The following is a 21,839-nucleotide window of genomic DNA, read 5'->3' as shown; positions in this document are numbered from 1 at the left end:
CATTGTCACTGAAATCTTTTGAATTTGAATCCAATAATTCTTTAACATCTTCTGCATCAACACCATCAAAACCAAGGTCCTCAGCAATTGCAACAATTTCTTTGACCACGTTGTTCACAGGATTTTGAAAACAACCTAAGTCATTAGCACATTCTGGCAGAAGGTTTTTTCCAAACAGCTTTCATGCAACTAGAAGACACTTGCTCCCACGAGTCACGAATGTTCTCAATTGCATGATTAGTGTTACATTTTTTCCAAAATTCGTGGAGTGTAATTGCATTTTCACCCATTGTTGTTTCAACTGCCTTTGAGAATGTCTTTTTGAGAAAATAGGCTTTGAAAGTTACAATGACTCCCATGTCCATAGGTTGTAACAATGATGTTGTATTTGGTGGGAAAAATAAAATTGTCACATTCTCACACAGATCATCAAGAGAATTTGGATGACTACGAGGCTAGCAGCCTCGTGGCGTGAGCATGATTTTCGTGGTAAATTTGAACGTGCGTTAATCAAAACTCTTGCCGCATATATCAAGGGATTGCCACAATTAATTTTGCCACGATAATCAAATCCACGTTAAGTAAGGGATACCTGTATTTTATTTACTCTTCTTTATGCTTTAATATGTATGAAAAATAGGCGCATTTTTGATTAAATTAATCTTGAAAGATTGGAACAAATTTGGAACAAATCTGAAAAACACCCCAACTCAACTTCACCAGAGTTAAAGATCAGTACTATCAACATAAGCCTGAATGGCAAAGAAATGGACCTAGCTGAGGAATTAGATAAGTACCAGATCGACATAATAGGGTTGACTGAAACAAAAAAGACAAAAACTGGTGAGATCTTTCTGAGCAATAAATACAAAATGTTACACTCAGGCAATGACAATCAAGGAAAAGGAGGAGTAGCCATAGTATTCAATACAAAATACTAGGCTAATCTTCTTGAATGGCAGGCAGTCTCAAGTAGAGTAATGTGGGCAAATATGAGAATGGGAAACTGGACAATGAGACTTATTTGTGCCCTTAGTAGAACCATAAAAGGTTCTACTAGGGTAGAAGTGGATGAATTTTTTGAGGCTTTAGAAAAAGCAACTGACACAATGAAAAAGGAAAAGTTGGTCCTTGTTTGGAATCTAAATAGCAGAGTAGGAAGTGATTGTCAGACATACAAAAATATTTTGGGAAAATTTGAAGAAAAGAGCAAAGCTAATAATAATGGTAAATATCTGTTGAATTTCTGCTCAGGACATGGACTGGTTATTACTAACACCATGTTCCAACATAAAAATGTGCACAAATTCACATGGAGAGAAGAGGCAAGGAATAAGAAAAGTCTCATTGACTATGTTATTGTTGATAGTGATGTTTTCTCCCTGGTGCAGGACACCAGAGTGTACAGAGGATTTGAAATTGGAAGTGATCACTATTTAGTCTTGAGCAGGATAAAATTGAATTTCATGTTGAAAAGAATAACATGTAAGAAAGTTTTAAAGCGAATAAATGGCAAATAAGTCAGGTTGTGCTCTTAGAGAATACAGAGACAAATGTAAGAAAGCTAAACACTGTGTAAAACTAGCTAAACAAAAGTCATGGGAAGACTGGCAAGAACATAGAAAATAAATATCAAAAAGGTGGCAAAATATTCTGGAGGTTGATGAAGCTCAGAAATGGAGGAAAGAGTGCTGTAAAAGGACTTAGAGATGATAAAGGTGACATGAAAACAGGAGAAAGAGATATCCTTGAAGTATGGAGTAATTACTTTGAAAAACTGCTAAATGAAACAAGCAGTGAGGACAGCACAGGGGTAAAATACACTTACCAGGCATGCAGTCAGGAATACATATCCATATTTGAAGTAGAAAAAGCCATCAAAAGCTTAAAATGTGGAATGGCAGCAGGAGTAGATAATATTCGACCAGAAATGCTGAAGTATGGTGGTATGAAAGTTTTACAGTGGCTGCTTTGCATAGTTCAGAATGCCTGGACAGAGGGATGAATTCCCGATGTTTGGAGAAGATCTCTCATAGTACCCATATATAAAAAGGGAAATGAAACTGAATGTGAGAATTACAGAGGCATTTCCCTACTGAGTTCCTGGTAAGATATATGCAAGTATACTTGAGAAACAGTTGAGAAGAATTGTGGGAGAAAAGCTTGGTGAAGAACAAGCTGGATTCAATTCAAATAGAGGCTATCAGGATCAGATCTTCACTTTACGACAAATAGTGGAGAAATCATGGTAATATAACAAAGATCTGTATTTAAGTTTTGTCGATCTGGAAAAGGCATATGAGAAGGTGCGAAGAGAGAAGCTGTTCAATATGCTACAGTTATATGGGTCATTGGGGCATTATATCAAGCAATACTTAGTCTTTATTTCAGTTGTAAGTCAGCAGTTAGAATTGAAGGAAGTACAGGAAGATGATTTAATGTTAAATCTGGTGTCAGACAAGGATGTACATTATTCCCTCTGTTATTCATTATCTCTGTGGATCATATTATGAAGGAAAGTGGTATTAAACATGATATCAAAATTGGAGATGTTAATGTCAGCTCTTTGCTTTATGCGGATGATGTTATACTTCTAAATAATTCCACTACTATTCTGCAAGATTCAGAATAGTAGTTACTAAATTGCATAACTGTTGTAATAGATATGTTATGAAGGTCAGCAATAAAAAGACAAAAACAATGAAAATAGGCAGAATAATTAAAAATGTCAACTGTGTTGTGTATGGAGAACCTGTGGAACAAGTAAAACATTTTTAGTGAAGATGGTAAATTAAATATAGAAATAGACAACAGAATCAACAAAGCTGGTATGATAAGAAGTCAATTGAATAAATTCATATCGAATAAGAGAGAAATTAGTCGGAACATTAAATTAGTTGTATACAAGATAGTGTTCAAACCAGTTTTAACTTATGGATCTGAGAGCTGGGTCAGAAGTAAAACACTTGACCAAAGAGTCAAGACCACAGATATGAGAGTCCTGAGAAAGATTAGAGGCGTGAACAGATGGCATCAATGGCAATATCATATTAAAAATGAGGATATTAGGAAAGAGGTTGACATTGTCATCATCCAGGAATATGTTAGCAGAGCTAATCTCTGGTGGAATGGTCATTTTAACAAAACGAGCGAGGAAAGAATGGCAAAACAAGTGTTCTCTGCCAGGTTGGCAGCAAAACGACCCAGAGGAATACCAAAATATAAGTGGATTGATACGGTACAAAGTGCCTTAGATGATAGAGATATAAGATCTGATAATGTTGGAGTCTTGACAAGTAACAGACTGATTTGGAGGAAAATTGTAGATAGGAAGTTAGTAATGATGTAAAATTTTCATGTAGTACTATCATATCCTGTACATCTCTTGAGGGTAAATGGCAGGAATTTCATGATGATGAACGATTTGAATCTTGCTCGCTTGGGAATGCAACCTCAATTATCCCATATTAAAAGCTTCCTATTTAACACATTTTCAATATACACAGTAAATTCTTGAGAAAGCAATCCCACATATAATGAGCAGTTACCTGTATAACATGTCAAAGAAAGGTGGAGGTGAATAATAAGATATAAGTTAATAGAAACTTTAATCCTTTTAGGTTACAGAAATTGACGTCTTCGTAATAATAAAAAAATGACTATAGATAATATTAATTCATCACATATTACTCAGACTATACAGGATGGAAAATTCTTAAAACTAGTTAGTTCTAATTTGATAGTTCCTATATTTACTGGTGATGTTAAGATTCCATAGATGTATTTTTTGAACAGGTTGTAAGAGATATTTAAGGAAAATGGTCAAATATTATATTATTAATGTCATCCCCACAATGTTGCAAAGAAAAATAAAGATTTTTTTTTCGTTCTTTTTTTCTGATAGACTCAGATGATTATGATACTTTTAAAAGATTATCAGTTGCTGACTTATCTAAAGTGGTTAACTAAGTCCTAATGTTTAGAAAATTTATCAGTGTATTCATGGAAATAAAGAGAAGTCTAGGACTATTGGGTATTGTTCCCACTTTAAATAATCACCTTAGGAAAAGTCTTGCTTGATTGGATGGTATTCCACCAATTTAGATATAGCTTGGAGGATAGCCTGAAGAAAGCAATCTACAAAAAAAGTAAAAGAAAGGTAGGACAGGTTGAGGATATTTTTTAACACCCTCTTCCAAACAAGTATATTACAATGTTTAGCACCATGCAACAAAATGGGGTCTTTTGTCTAAGAAAGATAAATAGAAAGAAAAGGGCATATCAAGGCAAATGAGTAACAAAACAGTAGAACAAAACAACATCATTCTCCTTCACAAGAATTTTCACTAAGCTGAGTGTTGTGACAACATTAAAGAAATTCTTTATAGAGGAAATTGAGAGGTGGCCAATTTTAAAAGACTAAGAGTTGCTCTTGAAATGATTCTGATTTGTCATTATCTAAGGAAACTTCAGTAGTGACACACTTAGTTTGTCCTTGTGAAAATAAGACATTATTTTTCATATAGAAGAAATGGAAAAAGAAATAGAAATAGAACACAGTGAAAAAGAACCACGAAAATATTGTTTGTGGTAAATGTGGTCACTCTGTTAGGAATTGTAGGAATATATTTAAAGGTGAAAATTCATCTAAACAAAGTGTATACTAAAAGAATGTTTAAGAGATTAAAACCAAATTTAATGCCAATATGAACATCTAAATAAGTGGTGATATGGAGAATACGTGAATAATGTAAGTCGACTGCTCAAAAGCAGGAATTCAGAAAATATATGAATCAACACATTATCTTTCAGTAGGGGGGGAGTGCAGTCTTTGACTATATTATATGAAATTGTAGAATATGATATTCATAATCTTTACATGTAGTGAGACTGAAGGTAATTTTTGACTCAGTGTTATGCTTAGCAAATCTTGCAAATGTCTATAGCTGACTCCCATGTTTTCCTCTTAAACGTAGCCATCAGTTATTAGTATTGTCTGGTGTCACAAACTCTTCAGTTCAGGTTATACCTGCTCAGATTTTCTTCAGAAATAGTTTTGTTTATGGTTATGTAAATTATACAATATCCTTATACTGTTAGAACATATTCCTGAGCCAGTTTTAGTAATACATAATCTTGTAATAAGAGAGAAATTAGTCGAAACAAAAAATTAGCTGTATACAAGACAGTGTTCAAACCAGTTTTAACTTATGGATCTGAGAGCTGGGTCAGAAGTAAAACACTTGACCAAAGACTAGAGACCGCAGATATGAGAGTCCTGAGAAAGATTAGAGGTGTGAACAGATGGCATCAATGGCAATATCATATTAAAAACGAGGATATTAGGAAAGAACTTGACATTGTCAGCATCCAGGAATGCGTTAGCAGAGCAAATCTCAGGTGGTATGGTCACTTAAACAGAATGGGCGAGGAAAGATTAGCAAAACAAGTGTTCTCTGCCAGGTTGGCAGCAAAACAACCCAGAGGAAGACCAAGATATAGATGGATTGATACGGTACAAAGTGCTTTAGACGATAGAAATATAAGATCTGATAATGTTGGAGTGTTGACAAGTAATAGACTGATTTGGAGGAAAATTGTAGATAGGAAGTTAGTAATGATGTAATTTTTTTTTCATGTAGTACTATCATATCCTGTACATCCCTTGAGGGTACATGGCAGGAATTTGATGATGATGATAATCTTGTAATATCTTTGAAGATTTTTTTCTGTTGAAAAAAAAAAAAATCAAGTTTTTATATTTCTCTCAGTAATACTGTAAGTGTGATAAGGATTTGATTAGGATTCGATGATAAGGTTTCAGTTCCCCAATCCTATCAGACCATTTCAGGTGGCAGCAGTACACAACAACAACAAAATCAAAATGGTAATAAATACATTCTAGTTATGACTGATATGTTATTAAGTTTTACAGAAGCTTGATTAATGAAAAATCTGACTTCTGTGGTTAGAAAGTTCTTAAAAAAGACAATTTCCTGGTATAGAACTCCTCAAATGCTTCTCTCTGATCAAAGGACAAACTTTACCTCCGAATTATTTTTACGGCTATGTAGATTACTCAATGTCAAGATCTTTGAGATGCTTTACCATCCACAACGTAATGTTATGCATGAAATATTGAATAAATGCATTAATTTGATAAAGGAATATTAGCATACTAAGGAGTAGAGAATACATAATTAAATTTGACAGTTGAAGATTTAGTATTACTACATGATGAGTCTAAATGGAATATCATCATCAAATTCCTGCCATGTACCCTCAAGAGGTGTACAGAATATGATAGTACTACATGAAAAATTTACGTCATTACTAACTTCCTATCTACAATTTTCCTCCAAATCAGTCTGTTATTTGTCAAGACTCCAACATTATCAGATCTTATATTTCTATCATCTAAGGCACGCTGTACCATATCAATCCATCTATATCTTGATCTTCCTCTGGGTCGTTTTCCTGCCAACCTGGCTGAGAACACTTGTTTTGCTAATCTTTCCTCACCCATTCTGTTTAAGTGACCATACCACCCGAGATTAGCTCTGCTACGCATTCCTGGATGCTGGCAATATCAAGTTCTTTCCTAATATCCTCATTTTTAATATGATATTAGCCATTGATGCCATCTGTTCATGCCTATAATCTTTCTCATGATTCTCATATCTGCGGTCTCTACTCTTTGGTCAAGTGTTTTACTTCTCTTAGATCCATAAGTTAAAATTGGTTTGAGCACCGTTTTGTATAAAGCTAATTTAGTGTTCTGACTAATTTCTCTCTTATTCCATATGAATTTATTCAGTTGACTTCCTATCATACTAGCTTTGTTGATTCTGTTGTCTATTTCCATATTTAATTTACTATCTTCACCAAAAATTGTGCCTAAGTAGCTGAAATGTTTTACTTGTTCCACAGGTTCTCAATTCACAATGCAGTTGACATTTTCAACGATTCTGCCTATTTTCATTGTGTTTGTTTTTTATTGCTGACCTTCATACCATATCTATTACAACAGTTATTCAATTTAGTCAGGAAATCTTGCAGACTTATAGCAGATTTATTTAGAAGTATAACATCGTCTGCATGAAGCAAAGAGCTGACATTAACATTTCCAATTTTGATATCATGTTTAATACCACTTTCCTTCATAATATAATTAATATAGATAATGAATAACAGAGGGGATAATGTACATCTGTGTTTCACACCAGATTTAACATTAAATCATCTTCCTGTACTCTCTTCAATCTTAACTGCTGATTTACAATCAAATAAAGACTACGTATTGCTTGATATAATGCCCCATTGACACTATATAACTGTAGTGTATTGAATAGCTTCTCTCTTGGTACCTTGTCATATGCCTTTTCGAAATCGACAAAACTTAAATACAGAATAAAAATTTAAATATAGAACTTTGTTATATTTCCATGATTTCTTGACTATTTGTTGTAAAGTGAAGATCTGATCCTGACAGAATCTATTTGGCCTGAATCCAGCTTGTTCTTCACCAAGGTTTTCTTCCACAATTCTTCTCAACCGTTTCTCAAGTATACTAGCATAAATCTAACCAGGAACACTCAGTAGGGAAATATCTCTGTAATTCTCACATTCAGTTTTACTTCCCTTTTTATATATGGGTACTATGAGCTCTATTCCAATCATCAGGAATTCAGCCCTCTGTCCATGCCTTCTGAACTATGCAGTGCACCAACTGAAAGACTTTTATACCACCATACTTAAGCATTTCTGGTTGAATATCATCTACTCCTGCTGCCTTCCCACATTTTAGGTGCCTTTGATGGCTTTTTCTACTTCAAGTATGGATATGTATTCCTGACTGCATGCCTGGTCAGTGTTTTTTACCACTGTGCTGTCATCACTGCTTGTTTCATTTAGCAGTTTTTCAAAGTATTTACTCCATATCTTCAAGGATATCTCTTTCTCCTGTTTTCATGCCACCTTTATCATATCTAACTCCTTTTACAGCACTCTTTCTTCCATTTCTGAGCTTCATCAACCTCCAGAATATTTTGCCACCTTTTTGATATTTATTTTCTATATTCTTGCCAAAGTCCTCCCATGACTTTTGTTTAGCTAGTTTTACACAGTGTTTAGCTTTCTTACATTTGTCTCTGTATTCTCCAAGAGCACAAGCTGACTTATTTGCCAGGAACTTTTGATATGCTTTCTTTTTTTCCTTCACTGTCTCTTTTACTTCCTGTGTCCACCACGGAGTTTTGATTTTTCTATCCTTTCAGACAACCTCAGGGTTTTCTTCAAGGTTTGGTTCCTGTTCCCAAAATCTTTCATTTTTTCTTGAATAATGTTTGTGTATTTTAGTCTACTGTTCACATCTGAGAGCTGCTCAACTTTTTTTTGGTTTAAAACTTTCTTACATGTTAATCTTTTCAATATGAAATTCAGTTTTATCCTGCTCAAGACTGAATAGTGACCGCTTCCAATTTCAAATCCTCTGTACACTCTGATGTCCTGCACCATGGAGAAAACATCACTATCAACAATAACATAGTCAATGAGACTTTTCTTATTCCTTGCTTCTTCTCTCCATATGAATTTGTGCACATTTTTATGTTGGAACACGGTGTTAGTAATAACCAGTCCATGGCCTGAGCAGAAATTCCACAGGTATTTGCCATTATTATTAGCTTTGCTCTTTTCTCCAATTTTCCCAAAATATTTTTGTATGTCTGACAGTCATTTCCTACTCTGCTATTTAGATCACCAACGAGGACCAACTTTTCCTATTTCATTGTGTCAGTAGCTTTCTCTAGCACCTCAAAAAATTCTTCCACTTCTACCTTAGTAGAGCCTTCTATGGTACCATAGGCACAAATAAGTCTCATTGTCCAGTTTCCCATTCTGATATTTGCCATCAGCACTACTTGAGACTGCCTGCCATTCAAGAAGATTACCCTCGTATTTAGTGTTGAATACTATAGCTACTACTCCTTCTTTTCCTTGATTGTCATTTCCTGAATATAATATTTTGTATTTATTGTTCAGAAAGATCTCACCAGTTTTCATCTTTTTTGTTTCAGTCACCCCTATTATGTCGATCTGGTACTTATCTAATTCCTCAGCTAGCTCCAATTCTTTGCTATTCATGCTTCTTATGTTGATAGAACCGATATTTAACTCTGGTGATGTTGAGTTTGGGTGTGTTTTCAGATTTGTTCCAGTAGCTGACTTTTCTCTGTTCGCCCTGGTTCCCTGGTGAAAACAACAGGGGTCTTGTGTAACTAACCGGGCGACGCCCCAGCTGGCATGAAATTTTTTCATGTTGTACCATCATTTTTTATTTTGGTTTAACCAATAAGAATACAATTTGGTTGGCTAAATCCCAAATTTCTAGTCCATCCTCACTCGTTCAGTATCCAGGTAGATACTCAGCAGGGTGCACCATAAGAAGGTGAGGATTGGACATTAGGTCAGAAGCTCTGGCCAGTTCTCCATATTCCTTTAAAGGCTATGTGGAGGTCTCCTTTCAGTTATATAGCTTTGACTCTTAAGCACAAGGTAGGCAAATTAGGTAAAAGAGCAATATGATTATTTAGAATAATAGACAATTTTTTTCAATACGCTTTAAAATTAAAGACACACATTATCCAAATAAACTTAGGATGGTTACTTTATTCATCCTATAAAACAGACTTAAGGATAAAATTTATGTTTCTCAGTCACAAGCTGATAACAATCAACCTAGTGTTTCTTCATATGCTTATGAACAAGGGGTCTAAAGAGCACCATTACAAAAATAAACATGGGCCCCAGAATCTGAAAAACAAAAGAAATTAATTTTCTTTAATGTTAGAATATGAATGACTAATGAACTTATAAAAATGTTAATCATACAGATAATGTAAATAGTTCATTGCATGATAATTGTAATGTAACAAATAATCAAAATTATTTCTTTGCCATTAGTTCAGGATAAAGAGTATACACAGATTTTTACATAGGAAGTGATCACCATTTAGTTTAAGCAAAATGAAATTGAGAATTGCACTGAAAAGGAAGAAAGTGTATTGTTGTGTCGTCGTCCTACATAGCTAACTGTTCCATTTATGTTGGTTATTTATTCTTATTTTTACCTCTTCAATTTCCGTTATACTTGGTTAGTTGTTGATTGATGCTCATCAGAATATAAAGTAAAGAAATTTATATTATACTGCGCCACCCTATATTCAGATTAGTCTAAATAATATAGAGGAATCAATCATCAACTAAATTTATATTATCACTTTATCTTTAGGCCGAGGTTATTACTAGTATTTAAGGCTTCCGCAAAGGTCCGAATAATTTTATGAACGGTGCAATGAAAGAAAATCAGTCAAACACCAAGTTAAACTCAACAAAAGAAAATATTTAATGTGGAAAAGTACAATATATACATTTAAGTGTAACTATCTGCAAAAAGTTATCCAATTAAAATATTATAAGAATTCACATTCAAACATGAAAAACTTCTCAATTAGGTTTGAAGATCATGACTAATGTTAACACTTGTTAATTCATAAGCATTAGTATTTCTCTGACACATTTCTCTCTATCCAATTGGATGAATCATATCATAAATATATGAGCTCAGTTTAAAGAATTGAGAATAATTACAATCCATAAATTATCAAACATTCTGTTCAGTCAATCAAGTTGGAAATAGTTCTTAAAAGATCGACCTTCCAAATGTTACAATAATTAATCTTATGACAGGCTACACTATAATCTTTCTCAGTCTGCTAACATGTAACAGAACAACATGAGACTTATTATTTCGAGGGGAAAGTACTTTAGTACATCTAACATCCGACCATTAATCGATATAACACCACAGGTAAGGTCAAAATATATCTGACGGAGTTAACAGTTATAGCTTCACAGGTTACAGAAAGGACAACTCTTACCGGGTTACTGCTTCTACACATTGAATTCGCAAAGGCACATTTGAAATTCTTGTTGACTTTTAATTTATGGCAACACAATTGTAAAGAAATCTTCCACTATAATAACTGAATTATAGACACAGAAATATACTAGTCTTGATGCACTTGGTTTCAGTTATCTACTAATTCCTTATTTTCTTCTATGTATTAACTTTGGTTCTGCACTATTCTTCCACTAAACATTTGGAAAATATTGTAGTATCAGAACTCCTATATAAGTAATTCGAAATGCCTATTAATTTCCAGTCCTTTCGTAGTCGATTTACGGCATATATCAACTCCCCCTTCTGTTACACACCACCAGTCTCTATGCTGTCCTCCTTACTTATTTTCGTTTTCCAGTCAACTACCTTCCTTCTTCTCGCCAAAATCCGGTTCTAACCAGTTCAGCTTATATCCACTGGCTTCTCTGTTTATACACAGTAGCTCACATTCTCAGCACGAGCTAACTAAAATAAACTCCGTTTCTCCTTCAGCAGCCAATCAAATCCAATCAGAAGAATTACATAAAATCATCTTACAAAAAAATAAAAAAAATACTTATAATAAATTTTACAGAATAAACTAATTAAAATGAATGACATATTTATATAGAGTCTTTTCATTATTATTACATATTCTAAGATTAAATAATTAATTAATAACAAACAAAATTCAAAGCATTTATGTGAATAATGTATTATAAGCAAGAGACTAACAACAAATAATATTTACAAGTCTTGCTTATGACATGGTGGATTATGTTAAATATGAATGAAGTATTAAAACATAAAATATCTTCATTCTCAATTTAACAGTATGACAGTTTTTATTTAAAAAAAAAAATCAAAGATTAGTTCGGATGCAAACTCTACATAGATTCAAATATACAAATATTATTTGAGGGAGGAAAAAAAAGTTTATAAACAAGAAATGAACCTTAGTGATCCATTGGCACAATTTGAAGACAACATTGATTTTTTTTCAACACCAGCAGGAATATGGTGAATTTCTCTCGAAGGATGGAAAAATCAGAAATTTATTTATTATTTTCTGCAATTGTCCGTTTAACTCAGGAAGTTAAAGAGGCAGTCCGTGAAAATAAAAAATTATATTTGAGAGTTCTTGTCAAGTAAATCAAGGTATATCCTTAGCAAATATGGAGAAAAATGTAAAAAAAAAAAATAAGTTATATGTAAAAAGTAGTTGAACAAAAGTAATGGAATATGTTGGTAATAATAGAGAAAGTTGAATATGTCAAAATTATCTGGAAGCTGTTGGAATACAAAAGTTTAGAAAGGGAGGAAAGTGTACTATAAAAAGGAATCAGAAATGTTAAACGCAACATTGAAACGGAAGCCTTCTTGTCTGTACTTTTAAAAATGTATTAAATAAGGTAAGCAATATCTGAACAGGAAGCAATTGTCTATACATTTAATTACCCAAGATAGGAGAAGCTGTCAGAAACTTGAAATCTAAAAAGGAATGAAATAGGTGAGATGAAATTAGAAATGAGCCCCCCCCCCTTCTCCTCTTATGCTTATTAGAAGTCTTAAATGGCATTGTATAATCAAACAAAAGGTTGGTTAGAAGTTTGATTCTAAATGATTTGAGTGGAACTCTTGCTTCCCATCTGGAAAAAATAAAATAAAGGAAAATAAAACTGACTTTGAAAATTAGAGAAATTTCTGTACTGAGAGTTCCAAGTAACATTTACTATATAGACAGACTTAGATGTTGGCAGCTATACCTTTTAAGTTTCACAATATTAAACAGTGCCACAAGAATGAAACAAATAAGATATCTATTTATCATCATAAAATTTCTGATGATGATATCAGTATGCAGTACAACCCATTTACACTCATGTAGTGTACTGGATACTGTGATAGAACTACAAGATTATATTTATATTATTATTAATCTCCCATTAACAGTTTTCTTCTAAATTAATCTGTTATTTGACAAGACTCCAGTATCGTCTAATCTTACATTTCCGATATCTAGAGCACTGCTTACTACTTCAACAACGTCTTCCTTTCTAATCTTTCCTCTCCCATTCTGTTTAAGTGACAATGCCATCTTAGATTAGATCTCCCACACATTCCAGCACTAAGCATGTGGGTTGAACCAAAGCAATAAATGCCAAACTGCGTAAGATCACAAAGTTCAATAACGAACTTCTCTTCTGCTACATGAATTGCATACGGGGTAAAAGTACATGGTAAATGAAAATAATTAAAGTTCCTATAGCTTTGTGGACTGGAGGGAGGAGGAGAGAGAGAGATTTTAAAAAAAATAAATAAATTGATAAAGCAAACATCTTCAGTCTGGGTGGCTGAGTTGTTAGTGTATCCCCTCTCCAACCATTAGACTCTTTAGGTTGGAGATGAATTTCATTGCCTCATTTGAGACTTCCCTACCCAACACACATTTATTTGGAAGTTTTGAGTGACTTGAAAAGTTCTATGTTTGGTCTCTAGCAGGGGTGGCTCGTGCATAGGCACTGCAGAACTGCAGCACCCCCAATTTTTCTCGATATATAAATATATTTATTAATTTATTTATATTTGCTTGTAATATTTAATTTTATCATCAACAATCCTATACAATTCTCTTATTTTGTATAAAAAATAATAAAAATCCATCTTATAACACTTAGGAGGGCGAAGGACACTAGCAGCACTGTGTTTACCACAGTGTCATATTGCAACGCACGCAAGCATATGCATGTCATAGTGAGATGCAAGTTATTAGCGTAATGCAACACTGTCCGTCGCACAGTTCCACTGTTGTTTATATGCAGTTTGCACCAGTAGTAGAGTGTTCATAGTGCTTATCGTGTTTACTCCGTCTCTTTAAATATTTGGACATTATAATTAAAGACATAACATTTGTTATAGTTTTTATTTTAGAACATTATTGGTGATATTGACAATTATGACCTCAGAATTTTTAAGTAATTTTGAATTATAATAAACTGTATAATTTTATCAATAATTAACAATATTTTTTCATGTTTAATTTTTTTTTTAAATTTTTACCATAATTTTGATATTTTATCCAAACATGTATACACTGTACTTACAGTGTGTATGTATATTTCGAAAGTTGCAGCACCCCCATGATTTCAAGCCACGAGCCGCCACTGGTCTCTAGAGTAGAGTTTCTGGATTATGTAAATAATAAATAAAAAAAATACAAAAACATAAAATTAATAAAGATAGGAAAAAGAAATAATAAGCTCACTTACAGTACTAAAAACTATTAAGGATTTGCCAAGTTAATTTTTGAGAAGGTAAGAAATTAAGTGTTTTGGAATTGATATTCACTGTTACACAGAATTACATCTAAAAAAAAAAAAAATCAGCTAACGCCTTTTTATTCCCGTATACGGGAGTAGGCGAGGCCATTTAGCTCTATCTAACTTTCGGAGACTGAGTGGGCAGTTCAATCTCCACTGGTACCAATCAGAGATAGATGGCCCAGGGCTATCACTAATTAAGCGGTACACAGTGAAGAGAGACAGCTCAAATGTGCCGCCATCTTGTGGTCCCTAACCCTAACACAATATATTTAATGTCTGAAATAATGTGGGTTCTACGGTCGATTTTCTTGAGTTTACGGGAGGAAAAACCCTCTTGCCCATGCCAGTGATCGACTAACTCGGGAACCAGTCAAAAAAAGGCTTAGAAAAATTTCCTCTAGTCGCCGACTAGACTTGAAACCAAGTCTTCCTTCGTGTGGCCAAGCGCCGTGGTGTGCAAATGCCACATCCACTGAGCTACACAGGCTCTCTGTATTTCCTGATTAACTGGCACTATCTGTCAAAAGTTATTCGATGCATAAGGGCTTTTGTCATCTATTCCCAGTGAGTTCAATAATGAACACTCAGCTGGTGGACATTATGAGTGCATATTATTGACCATTTCTTGTAGCATGACATGGTAGATCAACTGCAAGCTGTCACTTTCCTTTTCCCTCGGCTTTCTTTATGTTGAGAGCTTGCTTCAGTGGCAAAACCTGTACTTTGCTTATCATCATCATGAAGTCTGCATAATTACTAACTGGAAATGAACATCATTAAGTTTAGAACCAGGTGTTTTTTCTTTCATGTTGAACATTTCCACATATAATCTGTTCATCTTATTCAACTTTTTGTGGTTATTGTTGTTTAAGATAAGCAGAAATTGGAAGGCACATGGAATATATAATAATGGATTGTTTAATAAGTAGTTCATGGAGAGTTTTACTCGATTCCTTAGCAAATCATGGTCTCATGGAGTGTCCCCCATATAATGAGGTATGCTTCTAGGCACACCTAGAAGATCAGTGGCAACCAGATTATTTACTGTGACTGAGGTCTTCTTAAGCATTAGCATTATTTGTCTAGTGGCAGTTGTTTGCAGAATAATAAAGCCATACCTTTGAGAAAGAAGAAACATTGGGTTTTTCATGATTTCTGACATATTTCTGAAAACATTACTGATAGTGTATGCTGAAAGAAATGGGAGAAAAACAGTCTTTGCTCTAGAATTCAAGCAATTCTTTGTTATTGACTACTTCAAGCTTTTGTTAAGCAAAGTGGTATTATGTAAACCTGTTGATGTAACTCATCTGCCACTTAATGATGCTGATTACAGAGTCTCGGCTTTACCTCTGAGGGCATGTAGACATAAATCATAAATTCACTTCTAAATAGTTTTTCAGACTCACATTTAATACTTGCTGGTTGTGAGTTTCATACTATAATATATATATATACTAGGGGGGCATGGCCCCCCTAGTATATATATATATATTATAGTATGATGCCTCTAGCATACAGCAAGCATTTCAATGGTAAACCAATTGCATTTACATTGTATTCCTTATCTCTTTGAATTGCTTGTTGTTCCACACATAACGATGTGCTGCTAATTTCAGTACGAAATATTTCTGCTATTTACATTCAAGTTTCTTTACTATGTTTAATGTGTTTTTCTATTCTATTTGTTAACATTATTAGTATTTTTGGAACTATATTTAAATAAATTAGAATGTTTGATTTGATAGGTAACTTGTTACACCCTGTGAATGTGTATATTTTCTTCGTGACTAATATAACTAAGAACTTTTTTTTTGCAGAAGATTTATATTGTTTCAAGGTATGACTTTCACCAATGTAATTTATGAAATTATTCAATATCACTTTTAATATCTCCATAGTTTACTGTTTTTTCCAGACATCATAGTCGTGATCTTTTTCATTGAAGGTATAAAAAATCCCATTGTTTGTGAAAAGAAATTTCTAGATCTCTTTCAAATAAAGTTGAGTTAGCCAGAAAGCAGATTTTTTTCCTCCTAAAAACTTGTCTTTTCTTCCAAAAGATGCTACAAAACAGGGAAACTGGTCATAAGAGCACTTATGACCAGTTTAGATGAAATATGTTAAAAAAAAATTGAATTTGTTGAATCTCATGTGAATAGAAATTTTCTAACAATCATTAGACTACTTAATTTTGATCTTGTTAAGGGTATATTTTATCTCTGAAATGTAGTTTAATATTATTGCCATAGTTTCACTAAGTTTGTCAGATTTCTTGCAAAATGTTCATAATGTTGCTGATTTCTATTTTGAGTTATTAACTTTTTATTCTTTAAATACTTTGATTTTGAATGTATACTTTAAATTATTAATGCTATTCTTTTATCTTTATGTTTATATAGGAAAAGAATTTTTTTCACAAGGTCAGTGAACGGTTGTCCAAGCCTAATATTTTCATTTTGAACAATAGATGGGATGCCTCTGCTGATGAAACAGAATTTTTAGATAAGGTAGTGAGGTTTCTGGGTATTGTATTGTAATTGTGAAAAAATGTTTAAATATGGAGAACAATTGATAGAACAATTTATGTCGATGGAAGTTTTCCTAATCCTGCATTTTTAGTGCCTCAGATACATTCTGATTTAATGTTATACTTTTTGAACTTTAAATCAGGATACATTAAATCAGATTATACATAATAATCTGATTTAAGCACATACATGATAAATAACAAAAATGATAACCTTTAAGTAATTTTGCTGATGTTTCACCAAAGCAATGTTAGTAACTCTTGCACAAGTTCTGAAGACATTTGTAGAGAGCATATCCAACTGAAAATGGATGTGTTCTTTACAAGTGCAGATGATACAGAAAATGGAACGTAACTAATTAAAATTATGGAAAATAGCCACCAGAAACTTTTAAAAGGGAATACAGTCCTCCTCCATCTGGTTGACAAACAGCTCAGTAATACTATGCATCTTATTTCTGGAACGATCAAAAGTACTCCCATAGAATGGCTCCTAGAATATTTTAAGCCATATTCTCCTCCACTGTTGAGAAGAGCCAATACCTTATGCAGGGGGTATAGAAATATCCAGGAAAATCTCCATCTCCAAGTGCATTGAGATGCTTCAAATATAATAAATAGATTGAAATCGAGTTATCCTCCTATTAGTACTGCTATAAGACTGCTAGAGGACAATTTTGATGTCAATCAAGAGTGGAGACACCAGGGGAGATTTTAGCAGATCCAGACCTGCAGAATCTTCCATGCATTGAAGAACAACCACCTGGATATGACCTTCCACGCAAAACCTAGATTACACTAAATCGGCTAATGACTAACTATGATCAATGTGCAGACTTTTTTTTACAAGTATCAGAAAATTTGTTCCCCACAATGTGACTATGGAAGTGAGAAGCAGACCATTTGCCAAGAATGCCTACTGAGAGCATACGAAGTAGAGGAACAAGATTTCCTAGTTCCAACACTTGCGACCATTGACTGGATTAATAACTTATATATAAACTTGTAATATCTGATTGATAGAAGAATTTTAATTTTTGTACTTGTAATTTTTTACTAGTGTTGTTTGTATATTTATTGTGTTTGTGTTATATACATAAATTTAGAGATGCCGAGTTTAGATTTATACATATTGTTATAATTGTCACCAAAACTGTATATGTTTCTATATGTTTCTTTTTCTTGCGATGTAATAGCCATACAATAAATAAATAAGCCCACCTTATTCAGATAGGGACATATGAGTATATTATGACTCTGCTGATTCTTTTAGAAGTCTCTGATAACTGAATTTGCTTCTATATGCAAGATCTAAAACTGCTAAAAAATAGATTTATTTATGGTGAGAAACCAGAAGTTGTTTTTGTATTCCTCAGCTGGCATGCATTTTCATCTGCAGGAAGAGCCATACTGTTAACACTTTCTCAGTCTTGTGTGGGAAAGTGATGGCCAGCTGTCCTTGAACTGTAAGCACAAAGACATTTTCCTGTCGAAAGCAGTTTATAATCATTTTTCATCATCATCATCATCAAATTCCTGCCATGTACCCACAAAGGGTGTACAGGATATGATAGTACTACATGAAAAAATTATATCATTACTAACTTCCGATCTACAATTTTCTTCCAAATCAGTCTGTTACTTGTCAAGACTCCGACATTATCAGATCTTATATTTCTATCGTCTAAGGCACTTTGTACCATATCAATCCACCTATATCTTGGTCTTCCTCTGGGTTGTTTTTGCTGCCAACCTAGCAGAGAACACTTGTTTTGCTAATCATTTTTCAGAGTATTTTAAATATGCATTCTAATGTTCGTTTATTGGAAATGATGATTTTGATATCAATCTGCGAATTTTTATAGAAGAATTCCTGAAGTTCATGTGTAAGAATCTTTACTACATGTCAGTTATGTCTATTTTTCAGTTTTCTTATGCTTTAAATTCTTGTTGTAAATAAGTATCAGAAGAATCTATGGTTTCATTCTGTGAAAGAAGATTGCCATCATTTCATGATCCTGAAAAATTAAATTTTAAGGGGATTTTATGGATGTAAGTGGATTTTTGTCATTCATTGTGTGAGATAATTCTCTCTCTCTCTCATTCATAGATCACGAGATATCTAGAATAGACTGATGTATTGATGTTGATTGTTAAAGCATCTTAAAGAGGAAATGTAGACAAAGTTTTAGCTTTTTTCCCTTTCATTATGCTCATGGAATAACTATGCGTAAGTCTAAGTGGAGCAGATAATGTGGTAAGTTTAAGTGGAGCATATAATGGGAATTTAACTTCAAACTGTATAGTTGGGGCAAGAAGAGGAAAAGGGGCTAGCACATCCTTTTTTTATTGCATATTGAAACTTTTCTTTACTATTTGAAAAAACTAGTATGAATTAAGCAAATAATTAATGCCTGATGAAGTGACTATAGAGTTGCAGTTACTCACCAGTAAACTTAAATCATGTTACACTTGACCTCCTAGAATATATAGTCTCTCAAAAGTCATCAAATTCCTGACATGCACTCTCATGGGGTGTACAGGATATTATGATAGTACTACATGAAAAACTTACATCATTACTAACTTCCTATCAACAATTTTCCTCCAAATCAATCTGTTATCTGTCAACTCCAATATTATCAGATCTTATATTTCTGTCTTCTGAGACACTTTTTACTGTATCAATCCACCTATATCTTGGCGTTCCTCTGGGTCTTTTTCCAGCCAACTTGTCAGAGAACACTTGTTTTGCTAATCTTTCCTCTCCCATTCTGTTTACATAACCATACTACTTGAGATTAGCTCTGCTAACACATTCTTGGATGCTAACAACATCAAGTTCTCTCAAAAGCGTGTATGGGGAAAAAAAAAAAAAAGGACACCAAAGAAATAGCAAAACCCACAGAATTCATATGTATCTTATGGATGCATATGAAATCTATAGATTTTGCTATTTTTTTCTTTCTTCCTTTATTTCTCTCTATCCCTAATTAGAACACTGCTCCATTAACATAAAAGTTAAGAAAAAGCAGTTGTTATATAAGAATATATCCTTTGGATTTGAATCCTGTTAGAGTGGAGTTTGGAGTTGAAGAACCTTTATAGGGGTTTTAACCTAAAAGTGCATAACTAGTCTCAGGCCTTTTTTTATCTCAGAAAGTATCCCCACCCCTTCTTTTTTAATGTGAATTCCATTCAAAAAAAGGTTGAGAATCTATTGTGCAATTAGTATCACATGTTAGATAAGCTCTGAATGCAGTTTTGACCCTCTGGCATTAAAATATGCCCCTTCTTAATATATCAAGAGTTAATATCCATGCATTAATTACTTTAAGAATGGAAAGACACAATCGCATCTGTGGCAACTATTAACGAAGCGGTGAAGTATATTATAGATTGTATTGTTCATGCAGCCATTGCAGCACTTCCAAAAACATCATCCCAATGTCACTCTACTGAAAGCCTTGGTGGAACCAAGAGTTCCAAGCATCCAAAAAAAAAAAAAAAGATCAAGATAGAGCATGGGATATATTCGAAAATATCCTACCACAACAAACTTAGCATTTAAATGTGTTTGGGCCAAAGCACATTACGAGAGACATCAGAGTCAAAAACAATCCTGGATTAAATTTACATCATCGATTTCAAATTGTATGGGATAAAATCTGGAAGATGAATGGTAGATACAGAACACACTGTTTGTCTACCTTGGATCATAATGGATGTATTGTTGTAGATCCAGAAGCCTTATAGTTTTGCAAGGGAGGAGAATGCTCTGGTGTTTGGACCTAATCCATCATCAGAGTATCTGATTAGCTACCAGTGATTTTCATGCATCACTGATTGCAGACAATTTGGGAGAAAACTTTGCCTGGATCTCAGCAACAGATTACTATCCTTCTGATTTTTTGATTTTGAAAGAACAAGAGAAACAGCAACTGTACTGTCAGTCATTTGTTAAGGAGGAACTCAAAAGAGGTCTTGCACTGTCTTCCACTAGTGCAACTGGGCTGGATGACATCCATTATGAGATGATAAAACACCTCCCATCATCTTCTGCAGATCTCCTTCTCTTATTATACAACAGAATATTTACAGAGGAAGAAATTCTGGACTCTTGGCATAAGTCAATTGTCATTGCCATCCCAAATCCAGGCAAAAATCCAGTCCAGGCCAACATTTATTGTCCCATTGCTCTGACTAGTAGTTTTTGTAAGGTCTTGGAAAAAATGGTAAACACAAGGCTTCTCTGGTACTTAGAAAGCAACATACAATGTGAATTTTGTGGACACTGATCAACTTTGGACCATTTAGTCCATTTAGAGACATATAAAAGATGCTGTTCTGAAATGAGAACATGTGGTTTCAGTGTTCTTCAACATAAAAAAAGCCTATGACACAATCTGGAGATGTGGCATATTAAAAGACCTGTTTAATGTTGTTAGAGGGAACACCTTCCTGTTTTTATTAAGAACTTTCTATCCAGCCGTGAGTTCCAAGTCTGAGTGGGAAGCACATTATCTCAGCCATGTCTTCAAGAAGAGGAGGTTCCTCAAGGCTCTGTCTTTGAATAGTCATTAAAAAATGAATAGTCATTAACTTCAACAAGCAGTTGATCATGTTACTTCAGGGCTCTTTGTCCATGTTTCAGGCTATCTGCAAAAAAAAGCATATGTGTACACTTCTGCTGGAAACACACTCTCCTGATTTAAGAATGGGGGCAAACTATTATCCCCATAATTCCAGAGACCAAGTTTTTGGGACTCATTTTTGATATAACGCTAACTTTCTTTACACACATTCATCATCTTTGGGATAAGTGCAATAAAGCATTGAATATCCTCTGCATCCTATCCTCTATAGAATGGGGTGCTGATGTTCCTTGCTTCACATTTGTCATGCACTTGTATGTTCAAAGCTTGATTATGGGTCCCAGGTTTATAGTTTTGCAAGGGAGAGAATGCTCTGGTGTTTGGACCTAAGCTATCATCATAATATCTGATTAGCTACCAGTGATTTTCATGCATCACTGATTCAAAGC

At 33.8% G+C, this 21,839-nt stretch overlaps 1 protein-coding gene across 1 annotated transcript in view; it reads left to right on the top strand.

Moving 5' to 3' along the window:
* The window catches only part of Marf (Mitochondrial assembly regulatory factor), a 373,692-nt gene that overhangs the window by 141,211 nt on the left and 210,642 nt on the right, over window positions 1-21,839 (top strand). Inside the window, exon 7 of the mRNA XM_090399591.1 lies at window positions 16,668-16,775. Within this exon, the coding sequence (XP_090255717.1) occupies window positions 16,668-16,775 (108 nt within the window). The remainder of the gene's footprint in view (window positions 1-16,667; window positions 16,776-21,839) is intronic.

This window comes from Typopeltis vanoorti, chromosome 10, assembly GCF_054136105.1.
Source record: "Typopeltis vanoorti isolate ZY-2024b chromosome 10, IOZ_Tvanoo_1.0, whole genome shotgun sequence".
Lineage (NCBI taxonomy): Eukaryota > Metazoa > Arthropoda > Arachnida > Uropygi > Thelyphonidae > Typopeltis > Typopeltis vanoorti.
The sequence above is the reverse complement of the archived record's forward strand: the minus strand, read 5'-3'. Positions and strand labels throughout refer to the sequence as shown.